We start from the raw sequence: 15,085 nt of genomic DNA on the forward strand, positions 1-15,085 counted from the left end.
ACACACCGGTTTTCAAATCCTCTTTAAATGCTTTGTTCCTACTGTTAAAACCAACATATTGTTTGTTTTAAGAAAGCTGGTTGGTCGCTGGACAGCACTGATCGCTAACTCCTAAAAAGAACCCCCATCAGATCTGCTGAATAAGCACAGTCGATACACAGGGCTCAGTGTAAGTGTGGGAGAATTGTGGAATTCCAGAGTGTAGGTAAAGACAAAGGGCCCGAATGGGTGCACTCAGAGACCAGAAAGGGGACAGAGGTGCAGCGAGAACTGTAACAATGACTGCACACAGTACGCCCCATCTTTTGTACATAAATTATTTTTTGAGGTAAGGAAAGAAATGAAGGAGAAAAGCAAAAACTGAATAAAATAATATTTATATTTTGAAGTGGATAGGACATGTGTGGAAGCTTAGACATGATATATTATCCCTAAATAGGAGCGTCATCATGCAAGTCACTGTGGATACAACAAGCCTACTTATCACCCTCCCTAGCTATTACTGTACAGCAGTTATCAAATTGCAACATCATCTGCTTCATAAAAATGTTACAAAACGTTTTTAATAAGTAGCTCTACTATTTAAATACCAGGTTAGACACATTTACTCAGTTCTCAAGGGTAATATCCTGGTACTTCAGATGTCCCTCTCTGTATTCAATTAGTGTAATTTACACATTCTGAATTCAAAGTCAGTCTTCATTTTTCCACAGAGGGGGGAGACAAAGGAGAAAATACAATTAGATCATTGTGTATTTCAGCTGCTGCAAACTTCTGTGCTTCATTCCTGACTGGCGTGAAGGGGAGGCTGCAATTCAAGCTTGGCTGTAGGGGAAATTAAAGCATAAAGTGAGTGTTCAAGCAACAGTTATCCAGTCTACAGCACAAATTCACTAAATCATATTACAGCAGCAGATTACTGATTAGCACAGTGATTTAAATGCCAGACTGACAGGAACTGTCATTATCAATCAATTGTTTATGTCTGGTGTAGGTGTCTATGAATAATAGACATGTATAAGCCCTTGGGACAAGAGGTGGTGGACAATGTTTTGACAAAGGGATTTTATTAAGGGAATTCTCATCCCCTCATTCAGTACTATGGGCACTAATCACAGCTTTAAAATACACAAGTTTAAAGGTAAAACATAGGTTTTGCTAGCAGAATCCTTAAGAGTGCTGAAAGGTGCAGAATTACTAGAAATATTAAGTATTGGATGGAGTGCTTGACTCAAATGTGGTGATAGTTGTTGTGCTGCACATTTTTCCAGAGCAAGAATTTAAAAAAAAACCCAAACCAACTTACCAATGTCACTGGGGCCCCCTCTTTGGTCCAGCACTTTGCCGGCTTGTTTCCAATCACATAAGGAGAGTTTAAATATCAGCTCAGTTTTGGAGAGAAGGGGACCAGTTACAGTAGCAATCCACATGCAAGGTGGGCTCTTCAGAGGAGCCAAGGGAGCTGGGCACCCAAATCCCCTAGATTTGGACACCAACTTTCCCCTGGGGCTCTTTTGACAACTTCAGCCCTAGAAAATATTAGCGCTACCAAGGCAGAGATAGAATAGAGACCTGAAGCATTCTCGTATGAAAGAGGGAAGGAAAAGGACAGATGAAGGCAGAAAGCAAGGAGCATATTATCCATTTTTAGCAGGTATTAACAGAAGGAAATAAGCCTTCACCTGGTTAGCTATCATGCCTCAACTTTTCAGAAGGGAGAAGATCACTAAGGATTCAGACTAATTGGATTTTCTGGCTATTTGGTAGTTTGACCAAGTCAAGGATCAAGCAGTTTGACAGGAGTTAGACAACAAAAATCTTGAGCTATTTTATCCTGGATCCACCTAAGCTGTTCTTGAGTCACCACAAAGGGCAGCATGCACTAAAGCAGTGAAGTGTGAAGTGAGGGTTATCAAACTTCATTGCATCGCGACCCCCTTCTGACAATAAAAATTACTTCACGATCTGGGGCGGGGAGGAGGAAACGAACCCTGAGCCCGCCCAAGCCCCACTGCCCTGGGTGGGAAGGCTAAAGCCCAAGCCCCACTGCTCCAGGTAGGGGGGCCAATGCTGAAGCTCAAGGACTTCAGCCCCAGGCAGGGGGCCTGTAACCTGAGTCCTGCCACCCAGGGCCGAAGCCCTCGGGCTTCGGCCCTGGGTAGGGGGGCTCGGGCTTTAGCAAGTCTAAGCCAGCCCTGGCGACCCCATTCAAAGGGGGTCGCGACCCAGTTTGAGAACCGCTGCACTAGAGTAACTAGGTCTTTGATACTGACTTTTTATGGAGTTGAATTCATTGCAGTAGTTCAGGAATTTTTACAAATACCATTTAATACGAAAGTTTAATGGTGCTGCCGTGTAAATGGATTGTTTTAGTCAAGGTGAACTTACCACGTCAAAGGGAGTTCCATCACTGGAGATAAAATCGCTATGCAAAAGATCTGGAAAATAAGACGACATTTCAAAACTTAAAAGTTACACTGCATTGCTTGATAGTGCTGGAAAAGCTATACATTTTCTGCACTTATTCCTGACTTCAGTTTGTTTTCATAGCGTCTATCAACCTTTGCTTCCGCTTTTTATAGCGGGATTACACACCCTATTGAAGATTATACAATTAAAAAAACCTCTCGTTTAGTATGGTTGTTTGCTGTTGTGCATTCAATATAATACAAAGATGTCAGTGCAAATATCAAATAGACACTGACACTGCACCCCATTTAGAGAGACTAATAGTCCTGCAGCAATAAGTTCATGTGTTAACAAGGTCCATTAATAAGCTTAAGATAAAGCCTTATTCTGATTGTAAATTCCTAGTAGTAAAACACAAACCATGTGAAATAACTATAAAGAAACCCACCTGATTTATATTCTGGTGTGTGTGGTTTTTCAGCCTGAATGAAATCAGTTTCTGACTGGACATTCTTTTCTGGGCTGCGCATGACAATGTCTTGACCCGCAAGATCTGTAGCAGACAGTTCCATATCTTCTGTAACATCTGGCATTTCTATTTTAGTGTCAGGATCTTCCAATGCTTGAGAATCAACAGGACCTGAACGGCTCCTTTCATCTGGGCGTAAACACACCTCAAGGCCAGCTACATTTGTTTCCTGGAGAATTAAATGGGATAAGTAGAAAGTAAGATCGCAAGAGAGACATAAATCAGTACTCAGTTCTGTTTTGTGCTTTTTGTTTTGTTTTCATTAAAAAAATAGATCAACTTTAGAAATGGAAAGAAAGCACAAAGTGTACATGAGGGCCAGGACACGTGCAGGCCAAGAGATCATGGAAGATGGTACTCCACCATGTGTACTGTTAAGATACAAGGCCTGTGGATTGGAGTTAGTCTATGGATAATTTGTTAGAGTTTAGTAGATTTACACAAGAGACTCTTCAAAAGAAACAAAACAAAAAAGGTGGCCTCTGTAAATCCATTGCTATGATCTATTTCAGATGAAAGGTAGTTTCTTTGGTGCTTCTTTGACAAGCTTTTAAAGAGGAAAATGCAAGGTCAATTCTCCCTCCCTGAAGAAAACAATTTATACTTGCAGCAGGGCTGTCTGAAGAGCATTTTAGGTAATCAGTTAGTTCTCTTGCTACATTGTTTCCTCAAAGCACAAAACTACCTACTGAGCAATACTTAAGCTTGAAAAGTCCCACAGGCAAGGCTATCTCCCGAGGAAAGCTATGAGAAACTTCTTGGGGGAAGAGAAGAGGGGCAGTCATAACTGAACAAATGTTTCACATACAAGATCCCTTCTGCAGACAGTGATGTGGAATAAGTTCATGGAGAAGTTAGATGCAGGTAAAGATAATATAGCATCTAGACATTCTCAGAGGTGAAACAAGTGAACAGCAAGAAAACTCTTTGCTTGCTCTTTTAAGTGTAGTAGATGATGAGGATAAAAATCAATGCAAGAGATTTTTAGCAGTTTGTAGGAGAATGGCTTTAAGTTGTTGGACTCAGTTGGCCACAAAAAGGATTAAATGTAGATCCATATAAGGAAACAAAGTTTAAAATAATCTGCCATTCAATACTAATGATCCTATGCAAACACTTCTCCGAACTTTCAGACGCTCTGGAGGAACTGGAAAGTACGTTCTCCTGATGTAGAATCCATGGTATCCACTGCTTTATGGGGCAAACATTAACAGTTTCTTATATACAGAAGATAGATCTTTAAGGCACATACATGCACTAGTCAATGAAGACATAACTCACATTAGTTCTCTCAGCTGCACCATCTGTCATAGAGCATTGTTCTTCTGCAAGTGGGGAGCCACTGAAAGAGAAAAAAGACAGTTACCTGTTCCGTAACTGGTGTTCGAGATGTGTTGCTCATGTCTATTACACAGTAGGTGTGCGTGCTCGCCACGTGCACTGGTGCCAGAAGTTTTTTCCCCTTAGCAGTACCCATGGGGGGGGGGGGGGGGAAGAGAAGAGGAAGCACCGCTGCGACCCCTGGAGTGGCACCTCTATATCGCGCTATAAGGGGAGCCACACTCTCCCCCTACCCTCGGTTCCTTCTTGCCAGACAACTCCAACAGAGGGGAAGGAGGGCGGGATGTGGAATAGACATGAGCAACACATCTCGAAGAACACCAGTTATGGAACAGGTAACTGTCTTTTCTTCGAGTGCTTGCTCATGTGTATTCCACAGTAGGTGATTCCAAGCTTTATCTGTTGGAGTTGGGTAGGAGTTCCCGAGTTCCCGGGACGCAGTACCGTTCTGCCGAACCCAGCGTCATCCCTAGTTTGGGAGACAATCTCATAATGCGCAGTGAACGTGTGAACTGAAGACCAGGTGGCAGCCCTACAGATGTCCTGGATAGGGACATGGGCTACATAGGGAGCCGATGAGGCCTGAGCTCTCGTTGAGTGCGCCCTGATGATCGGTGGCGGGGGAACCCCTGCCAGATCATAGCATGTGCGTATGCACGAGGCGATCCAGTGAGAAAGGCGCTGGGTGGAAATAGGCTGCCCCTTCATACGCTCAAGCCAAGGCAATGAAGAGTTGCGAGGATTTTTGGAACAGTTTAGTCCAATCCAGGCAGAAGGCCACTGCCCTATGCATATCGAGCGTGTGAAGGCGGCATTCCTCATTGGAGGAATGGGGCTTGGGACAGAGCACGGGGAGAAAGATGTCCTGTTCCATATGAAAGGCGGAGACCACCTTTGGGAGGAATGCAGGGTGTTGGCGAAGTTGGACCTTACCCTTGTGGAAGACCGTATATGGAGGTTCTGAGGTCAAGGCCCTGAGCTCTGAGACACGTCCGGCTGACGTGATTGCTACAAGAAAGGCTACCTTCCATGACAGGCGAGACAAGGAACACGTGGCCAAAAGGTTCAAAGGGAGGCCCCGTGAGGCGGGACACCACCAGGTTTAGGTCCCACTGCGGTACAGAGGATCTAGCATACGGGAATGAACAGTCAAGGCCACTCAGGAAGAGGGAGGTCATAGTATGGGAGAAGACCGAGTGCCCTTGCACCGGCGGGTAGAAGGCCGATATGGCCGCCAAGTGTACCCTAACAGAGGCGGGTGCCAGCCCTTGGGTCCTAAGGGATAGGAGGTACTCGAGGATAAGCTGGAGTGGTGCGGACGATAGGGAGACTCCTCACTCCCCCGCCCACCTGGAAAATCGGGACCACTTCGCCAGGTATGTCTGGTGTGTGGACGGCTTCCAACTTTCCAGGAGGACCTGCCTACTTCCTCAGAACACCTCCTCTCCTCCTCCTCCTCTAGCCACTGAGCAGCCATGCTGTCAGGTGGAGAGCGGCCAGATTGGGATGAAGGAGGCGGCCCCCGTCCTGGGAGAGGAGGTGCAGGCATAGCGGCAACCTCCTTGGAGGGGCCGCCAGTAGGTCCCCGTACCAGTGTTGATGGGGCCAGGCTGGGGTGATAAGGATGATACGTGCTTTGTCTGTTTTCACTTTTTCTAGGACTTTGCCTATAAGGGGAAACGGTGGAAAAGCCCAGAAAAGCTGGTCCGACCACGCAGGAGGAAGGCATCTGAGATCGAGGCCCTCCCCAACACCCCCCCTCCCCCCCCCGGAACAAAATCAGGGGCAATGCTGGTTCTGGCGGGTCACGAACAGGTCCACATGGGGAATTCCCCACTCTCGGAAGAGCCGGTGAGTGACCTCCTAGTGGAGCATCCACTCGTAACGGGGGGAGAAAACCCTGCTGAGGTGATCGGCCAATGTATCGTGGGCACCCGGTAGGTGGAAAGCCCTCAGGGACATGTCGTGGGCTATACAGAATTCCCACAGGCTCAAGGCTTCCCGGCCGAGGACCGTGCCCCACCGTGCCTGTTGATGTAGAACATCGTGGCGGTGTTGTCCGTAAGGACTCTGACCACCTTGCCACGAAGCTGCGTGATGAAAGCTACACACGCCAACCGTACCACCCTGAGCTCCCTGACATTTATATGGAGGGACAGATCCGAGGCTGACCACATCCCTTGGGTTTGCATGTTCCCTATGTGGGCTCCCCAGCCCAAGTCCGATGCATCGGACACCAGGTCTATCGATGGGGCCGCCTCCTGGAAAGGAACCCCTTGGAGCATGTTGCCCAGGGAGGACCACCATTGTAGGGAGGCGATTACTGGGGTCAGTACCATGAGACCTTGTCCAGGCTGTTCCGGGCCTGGAAGAACTGAGAGGCTAGCCATAGCTGGAGGGGCCTCATTTGGAGCCTGGCGTGGCGGATCACATACGTGCACACTGCCATGTGTCCTAGGATCTGAAGGCACGCCCATGCTGTTGTCACCGGAAGTCGTGACCGAGGCGATGAGACCTTTGAGGGTTTCGAACCTGCCCACTGGGAGAGAGGCTGTGGCCCTTAAGGAGTCCAGTAGTGCCCCTATGAATTCTATATACTGCACGGGGACTAGCACTGATTTGGTCTCGTTTACCAACAGGCCGAGATTGGCGCAGGTGGACAGGAGCAGGTCCTGAGAGGGTGAGTTGCCCTTGAGAAGCCAGTCGTCCAGATATGGGAACATCTGGACCCCTTCTCGTCTGAGGTAGGCCACTACCACCGCCATACACTTTGTGAATACCCTGGGCACTGTGGATAGGCCAAATGGGAGAACTGTGAACTGGTAGTGGTTGGGCCCCACTAGGAAATGGAGGAAGCGCCTATGCCCTTCTACAAATATGTATGTGGAAATACGTGTCCTGAAGGTCCAGGACCATGTACCAGTCCCCCGGCTCCAGGGAGGGGATAATAGAAGCCAGGGACACCATGTGGAACTTGGAATGGATCATAAACCGATTGAGATTCCGCAGATCTAGGATGGGTCTGAGACCCCCTTTCACTTTTGGGATCAGGAAATATCGGGAGTAGAAGCCCCTGCTCTGGAATTCTACTGGCACTCTCTCCACTGCCCCCAGGTGTAGTAGTCGTTCCACCTCCTGACCTAGGAGATGAACATGCTCCGGGTCCCCCTGAGCCCACCAGGGATGGAGGGGTGGTTGGGCGGGGGTGAACTGAACTGCAAAGTGTAGCCCTTGGAAATGGTGTTGAAGACCCAGCAGTCCGAGGTTATTCGTGACCAATCCCCACGGAAGGCAGACAAGCGGTTGCCGAACACAAACTTTAGTAGGGGGTTTCCATGGCAACTGCCTTGGTGCCCCCCTTCAAATAATCAAAACCACCTCTTTCCCTGCCTTTTACCCTTAGAGGGCCCAGGCTGTGGGGCAGAGCAGGACTGTCGTTGAGGCCGGCGCTTCTGGTCTCTTGGCCTCTTGTAAGGGGGCTCATATCTGCTCTGGCAGGGTGAGCTGACGTCTGCGGTTTGGCCTTGTTCTTAGCCGGAGGGATGTGGAGGCCCAAGGTCTGCAGGATGGTACGAGAGTCTTTCATCTCGTACAGCCTGACGTCCGTCTGTTTGGTGAACAGGACCTTCCCATCGAACAGCAGGTCCTGCATGAGGGACTGGGCCTCTGCCAAAAGCCCGGACAGGAGGTGCCATGACGCCCTGCGCATGGAAATTGCGGAGCCCATCGAGCGAGCTGCCGTATCCGTTGCGTCCGCCGCTGCCTGCAGGGCTGTTTTGGCTGCCGTCGCTCCCTCGTCCATCAACGCCTTAAAGTCCTTCCTATCCCGCTCTGGGAGGAATGGCTCGAACTTTGGCAGGGACTCCCATAAATTAAAATCATATCGGCTCAGTAAGGCCTGATGGTTGGCCACCCTGAGCTGGAAACTTGAAGAGGAGTAGTTTTCTACCAAAAAGAGTCTAGTCTCCTGGCATCTTTATTCTTGGGCGTGGGCTGGCCCTGCCGCTCCCGGTGGTTCACCGATTCCACCACCAGAGAGTTAGGTGCTGGGTGAGAATAGAGGTATTCGTGGTTCTTGGCCGGCACGAAATACTTCCTCTCAGCCTTCTTGGAAATCGGGGCCAGAAAGGCAGGAGTTAACCATAGGGCATTGGAGATGTTGGCTACTCCTTGGTGAAGGGGTAAAGCCACACAGCCCGGCACCAAGGGGGACAGTACATTAAAAAGGGAATCGGACAGGCCCTCCATCTCCTCTGCCTGCAGCTGGAGGCTCGACGCCACCCGCTTTAGCAGGTCTTGATGCGCCATGAAGTCTTCCTGTGGAGCAGAGGGTGGCAGTGTCGTGATAGTATCATCCGGTGCAGGAGAGGAGGCGGGCACAGGGCTGTGGGCCGCAGCCGGTGCATCAACCCCCAGGTCGGAGTCCGGGCGCGGAGCCGACAACTCATGATCTGTCGATTTGTCCCTTGGCCTAGATAGCGAGACTGATGGGGCCCCGTCCGCCCCGGCCACCAAGCGGGTTCCCGGCTGGGTGGGCATCGGCGGCCACAGGGCCCATTGACATCATTGTCCCACCATGGGGCCTCTTGCCAGTGTCCATGCTGCAGGCCAGGTGGCGCTATCTGGTCCGGCTGATGGGTACGGCCCAGCAAGGGGCGGCTGGGTGCCAAGGCAGAGGTCACCACCGACCAAACGGTACCATAGGAGCAGTGGGAACAACGGTGCCTACAATGCTGTCTTCCAAGGGATCTGGAGCTCGATGTCGAGGACCGGTACCCCCCAGAAGTACTGTTCTGAGATTCGCTTCGGTGCCAGGAGCTGCAGTGCCGTGGTGCTGATGACGCGCGGCGGGAGCCCCATGTGTGATGTCTGACAGAGTGAGAGCGTGGATGTTGGTCACGCCGAGACCGGTTACGATAGCTGCGTCGTGAAGAGGAACGCCTTCTATGCCTATCTTGGTGCCTGCGCCCGCTGTTGCGTGGAGGGACCCCGAGACTCCTGCCCGGACGGCACCGAACCAGGTAACCTGGCTGGTATTGAGGATGGTGGAGGCGAGCTGCAAGTGGACCTGTCGTTGCGTGCCGAATGAGGTAGAGAGCGGGCTTCGGACTGAGAGCTGCACCGTACTGGGGAGGCCTGTCACGCACCCAGCGGCGGTTTGCCTCGGGACCGGGGGCCTGCCACCGGCAAGCTCAAAGTGTCTCGAGTGGCCCGTTGAGCCTCCGGTGTCGATGGGATCCAGACCGCAGGAGAGTTGCATGTCGACGCTGCTGGGCTACTCCGTCCAGCACAAGTCAAAGGTTTCGAGCCCGGGGGGGACACCGAGGGCTGCCCAACACGGGACCAGCCTCTCCCCCTCCCTTCTCTCGGGACCGCTGCGAAGTCGAGCTCTTCCTTTGCTTCTTGGAAGGGGAGTGGTGCCGACTGGGGGAGGGGGCTTCGCTGCGCACCGATGATGCGGTGCCAGATGCTGAGTCTGCTCGGCATACTGGAGTTGGAGCCAGCACTGATTCCATGAGGAGAGCGCGAAGTCTGACGTCCCTCTCCTTAGTTCATGGCTTAAAAGACCTGCAGATCTTGCAGCGTTCACTCGTGTGAGTTTTGCCCAAGCAGCGGAGACATTCAGTACGCGGATCACTCCTTGGCATGGAATGGCGACAGGAGTCGCACGACTTGAAGCATGGGGCACTGGGCATGCCCCAGGCCCACTCTAACAACTGAAAACTACTTTCTACAAGCTACTAATGACTAGCTAAAGGTACCACTAAGATCAACTGGAAAGGCTGCAGCAGAGCTGGAGCAAGAAATTCCAACGCACCTTCACTGGCGGCAAGGAGGAACTGAGGGTGGGGGAGTGCGCGGCTCCCCTTATAGCGTAATATAGAGGCGCCACTCCAGGGGTCACAGCGGTGCTCCCCCCCCCCCACGGGTACTGCTAAGGGAAAAACTTCCGGCACTGGTGCATGTGGCGAGCACGCACGCCTACTGTGGATAGACATGAGCAAGCACTCGAAGAAGAACCTGAACATTCAGTCTTCTCTAACCATTCTCAGCTTTTGGAATAGCCAACCTTGACCCCATTACATAGTTTGTTCTGCAGTTATCGTAGAATCACAGAATTGGAAGGGACCTTGAGAGGTCATCTAGTCCTGTCCCCTGCACTCAAGGAAGGACTAAGTATTATCTAGACCAGGGGTAGGCAACCTATGGCACGCATGCCGAAGGCGGCATGCGAGCTGATTTTCAGTGGCACTCACACTGCCCGGGTCCTGGCCACTGGTCTGGGGGGCTCTGCATTTTAATTTAATTTTAAATGAAGCTTCTTAAACATTTTAAAAACCTTATTTACTTTACATAACAATAGTTTAGTTATATATTATAGACTTTATAGAAAGAGACCTTCTAAAAACGTTAAAATGTATGACTGGCACACGAAACCTTAAATGAGAGTGAATAAATGAAGACTGGCACACCACTCCTGAAAGGTTGCCAACCCCTGATCTAGACCATGCCTGACAGATGTTTGTTTAACCTGCTCTTAAAAATTCCCAATGATTGAGATTCCTCATCTCCCTAGGCAATTTATTCCATTGCTTAACCACTCTGATAGTTAGGAAGTTTTTCCTCATGTCCAACCTAAACTGCCCTTGCTACAATTTAAGCCCATTAATTCTTGTCCTATCCTCAGAGGTTAAGAACAACAATTTTTCTCCCTCCTCCTTGTAATAACCTTTTATGTACTTGAAAACTGTTATGTCCCCTCTCAGTCTTCTCTTCTCCAGACTAAACAAACCCTATTTTTTCAATCTTCCCTCATAGGTCATGCTTTCTAGACCTTTAATCCTCCTTGTTGCTCTTCTCTGGACCCTCACCAATTTGTCCACATCTTTCTTGAAATGTGGTGCCCAGACCTGGACACAATACTCCAGTTGAGGCCTAATCAGTGCGGAGTAGAGCGGAAGAATTACTTCTCGTGCCTTGCTTACAATACTCCTGCTAATACACCCCAGAATGATACTTGCTTTTTTTGCAACAGCGTTACACTGTTGACTCATATTTAGCTTGTGATCCACTATGACCCCCAGATCCCTTTCCACAGTTCTCCTTCCTAGGCAGTCATTTCCCATTTTATGTGTGCGCAACTGATTGTTCCTTCCTACGTGGAGTACTTTACATTTGTCCTTATTGAATTTCATCCTATTTACTTCAGACCATTTCTCCAGTTTGTCCAGCTCATTTTGAATTTTAATCCTATCCTATCCTATGCACTTGCAACCCCTCCCAGCTTGGTATCATCAGCAAACTTTATAAGTGTACTCTCTATGCCATTATCTAAATCATTAATGAAGATATTCAACAGAACCGGACCCAGAACCGATTCCTGCGGGACCCCACTCATTATTCCTTTCCAGCATGAGTGTGAACCACTGATAACTACTCTCTGGGAATGATGGTCCAACCAGTTATGCACCCACCTTATAGTAGCTCCATCTAGGTTGTATTTCCCTAGTTTGTTTATGAGAAGGTCATGCAAGACTGTGTCAAAAGCCTTACTAGTGTCAAGATATACCACATCTGCCGCTTCCCCCCTATCCACAAGGCTTGTTACCCTGTCAAAGAAAGCTATCAGGTTGGTTTGACACAATTTGCTCTTGACAAATCCATGTTGACTGTTATTTATCACCTTATTAACTTCTAGGTGGAGCAAATAATTAAGGAATCAATTTGCAAACATCTTTCCAAGTACCGAAGTTAAGCTGACTGGTCTGTAATTCCCCGGGTTGTCCTTATTTCCCTTTTTATAGATGGGCACTGTAATTGCCCTTTTCCAGTCTTCTGTGACTTTTCAAAGATAATTGCTAATGGCTCAGAGATCTCCCCAGTCAGCTCCTTGAGTATTCTAGGATGCATTTCATCAGTCCCTGGTGATTTGAAGATATCTAATTTGTCTCAGTAATTTTTGACTTGTTCTTTCCCTATTTTACCCTCTGATCCTACCTCATTTTCACTGGCATTCACTATGTTAGACATCCAATCACCACCAACCTTCTTGGTGAAAACCGAAACAAAGAAGTCATTAAGCACCTCTGCCATTTCCACATTTTCTGTTATTGTCTTTCCCACCTCATTGAGTAATGGGCCTACTCTGTCCTTGGTCTTCCTCTTGCTTCTAATGTATCAGTAGAATGTTTTCTGGTTTCCTTTTATGTTTCTAGCTAGTTTGATCTCATTTTGTGCCTCGGCCTTTCTAATTTTGTCCCTACATACTTGTGTTATTTGTTTATATTCATCTTTTGTAATTTGACTGAGTTTCCACTTTTTGTAGGTCTCTTTTTTGAGTTTTAGATCATTGAAGATCTCCTGGTTAAGCCAGGACGGTCTCTTGCCATACTTTCTATCTTTCCTACGCAGTGGGATAGTTTGCTCTTGTGCCCGTAATAATGTCTCTTTGAAAAACTGCCAACTGTCTTCAATTGTTTTTCTCCTTAGACTTGCTTCCCATGGGATTTTACCTACCAACTCCCTGAGTTTGCTCCCTGAGTCGCCTTCTTGAAACGCATTGACTTTATTGTGCTGTTCTCCCTCCTACCATCATGGTCGAATCCTTGTCACTACTCACTACACAACTCATTTTCTGGACAGAAAGTAAACGTATACTTATGCACAATGAAGTTATATGTGAGATGCAAAGCCTTAAGATTAGCTTTAGGTCAGTGGAGGGAGAAAAACAAGGACTTGACATCTTTTACCCAGGCAGAATTAATGGTAAGATTTAGCAAACATTAATATTGACAATTATATGTGCTAAAAGTTAACTGGTAACTTCTGCTGCAACTGAAGTTAGAATGAAGCTGTATTCAAGTGTCTACCTTTGTTCAAGTGTGCTGCCAAACAGAGTTTTTCTAGTAGGAGCCTGGAGCCTGTTAGGATTTTGTGGAACATGAAAGCCTCTGGCTGCTGGTGTAGTCTGTTTTGCAACGGTGTCCTCAGAGCTGCAGAGAATGGCAAGACTGCTTTGGCGCAAAGTTCTACTGGCTGATCTTGGAGTTGTCAGTTGTTTAGAAATCCGTTGGGAAGATCTGCCAGGTGTTTTGGAAGGCAAAGCTGAAAAATGTGTTTAAAGTTTCATTAGATGGGAAATGTTTCTATAAGATGGGACAAATTCAGTGACCAAGATTCTGATTAGAAACACTTTCTAATTTGCTATTTTTTCTATTTGTTGAACTTAAGTATTTTATTCAGATGGCAAGTTAAGAATAAATTTCTTGTAAATTCTACCAGGTAGAATATGGACAAAGGTGACAAGGGTGAATAGGTCACTAACAGTTTAAATCCAAAAAAATTACAAAATATGAAAAAAAATCTTTCAAGTATTCTAAACATCTTGGATTTTAACATTCCCTTGTAGTTTACAGCTGTGCTAGTACAGGAGAACCAGAATCTGAAACTGAGAAGGAATAAGAAAGTACTGTAGTCAGTTTTACTATACAAACCAACTGAAGTATAAACAGCACAAATTATATAGTACACATTTTTGTATTAATTAATTTCAACTTATCTCTGGTTTTATTAACAATGGAGATTTTTAAACCTTAAGGTTTAAAAGGACATGGTCATGTTCATAGTCTTAACTGCTTCACCTGACAGAAGCAAGCCCCCCACAGACTAGAACACAACAACTCAAAGCAGCACTAGACCCCTGCAAGAACAGATGCAAAACCTGTAGAAATATCTCCACTGCTACAATGATAAACACCCCCCACAACACAAGGTGACTTGGGCTCGCAGGGCTCGGGCTGCGGGGCTGTTTAACTGCAGTGTAGACATCCAGGTTCAGGCTCTACAACCCTGCAAGGTGGAAGGGTCCCAGAGCTTAGGCTGCAACTGGAGCCAGAACATCTACACCACAACTGAACAGCCCCACAGCCTGAGCCCAAGTCAGCTAACACAGGCCAGCCACGAGTGCAGTGTAGACAAACCCTAAATGCCCCAACAACAACTATGTGGGTGAAACAAAACAATCACCATGCTCTCATATGAGCTCACTCAGAAAATTATAAGACAAACAATATCACACCAACCTGGAAAAGATTTTAGAGGACTTTCAATTCTGAAAAATCCTGCCTCAAACACCACTTTTTCTTCTTCTTTTGGCATCTCTTGGGCTGCTGAGTCAGCTGCTGTCTCTCCCAGCTTCATTTTCTCCTTCATGGCCGCTCTTATGGCAGCAATACGGTTTCGGGCAGCAGTTCTTCCAGCAGCCCCTTGTTTCGGCTTAGATATCCCACTTGGGACAGCTTTCTTCTGAACGTTGTAAAAGAGAATCTCTATCACATCTTAAAGCTTAGAGACAAAAGGCAGTTATACAAGAACATCTTCGGAGCTGCTGGCCACTGTAAATAGTGCCCATACAAAGGTGGCGATGGGGAATCTAATCGCTGGGAAGATCATCCCTGTTCATGCCCTTGATCTCTTCTACTGTCATTCAACTATTTCAGGGTTTTGGGAATGGACAAAAAGAGCAGAGCAATTTCTTTTCAAGGAGTGTTGAAGTAAAAGCCTAGAGTTCAAAACTTCCTAATACCTTGCTGATGGCCATGAGGGTTTCTTTTGCTCATGTCCTTGTAAGCAGTGGGCTGCAGAGACTCCTAGTGGCCAGGAGATAGAGATGCAGGACAGCAAAAGGGATGCTACTAGCTTACCCGTAAAGTTTCTCTTCCTAACCACACTGGTCCAACAATTTTTTAACTTGAAGCTTATATTCTGGTGCATAATTCTGCAGCAAAGAATGGATTCTGCAGTCAA

General features: G+C 47.7%; 1 protein-coding gene across 2 annotated transcripts in view; it reads right to left on the reverse strand.

Moving 5' to 3' along the window:
• Window positions 1-604: 604 nt before the first annotated feature.
• Window positions 605-15,085, reverse strand: part of DLGAP5 (DLG associated protein 5) — a 41,023-nt gene continuing 26,542 nt past the window's right edge. Inside the window, exons 14-19 of one of the 2 annotated variants that reach the window (XM_034769644.1) lie at window positions 14,362-14,581; window positions 13,150-13,384; window positions 4,220-4,280; window positions 2,858-3,107; window positions 2,389-2,438; window positions 605-825 (exon numbers count right to left, since the gene is read on the reverse strand). In XM_034769644.1, coding sequence (XP_034625535.1) covers window positions 700-825; window positions 2,389-2,438; window positions 2,858-3,107; window positions 4,220-4,280; window positions 13,150-13,384; window positions 14,362-14,581 — 942 coding nt within the window. In that variant the 3' untranslated portion in view covers window positions 605-699. Of the gene's footprint in view, window positions 826-2,388; window positions 2,439-2,857; window positions 3,108-4,219; window positions 4,281-13,149; window positions 13,385-14,361; window positions 14,585-15,085 lie in introns of both variants that reach the window. The other variant, XM_034769643.1, reaches the window with a different exon arrangement.

This window comes from Trachemys scripta, chromosome 4 (genome assembly GCF_013100865.1).
Source record: "Trachemys scripta elegans isolate TJP31775 chromosome 4, CAS_Tse_1.0, whole genome shotgun sequence".
Lineage (NCBI taxonomy): Eukaryota > Metazoa > Chordata > Testudines > Emydidae > Trachemys > Trachemys scripta.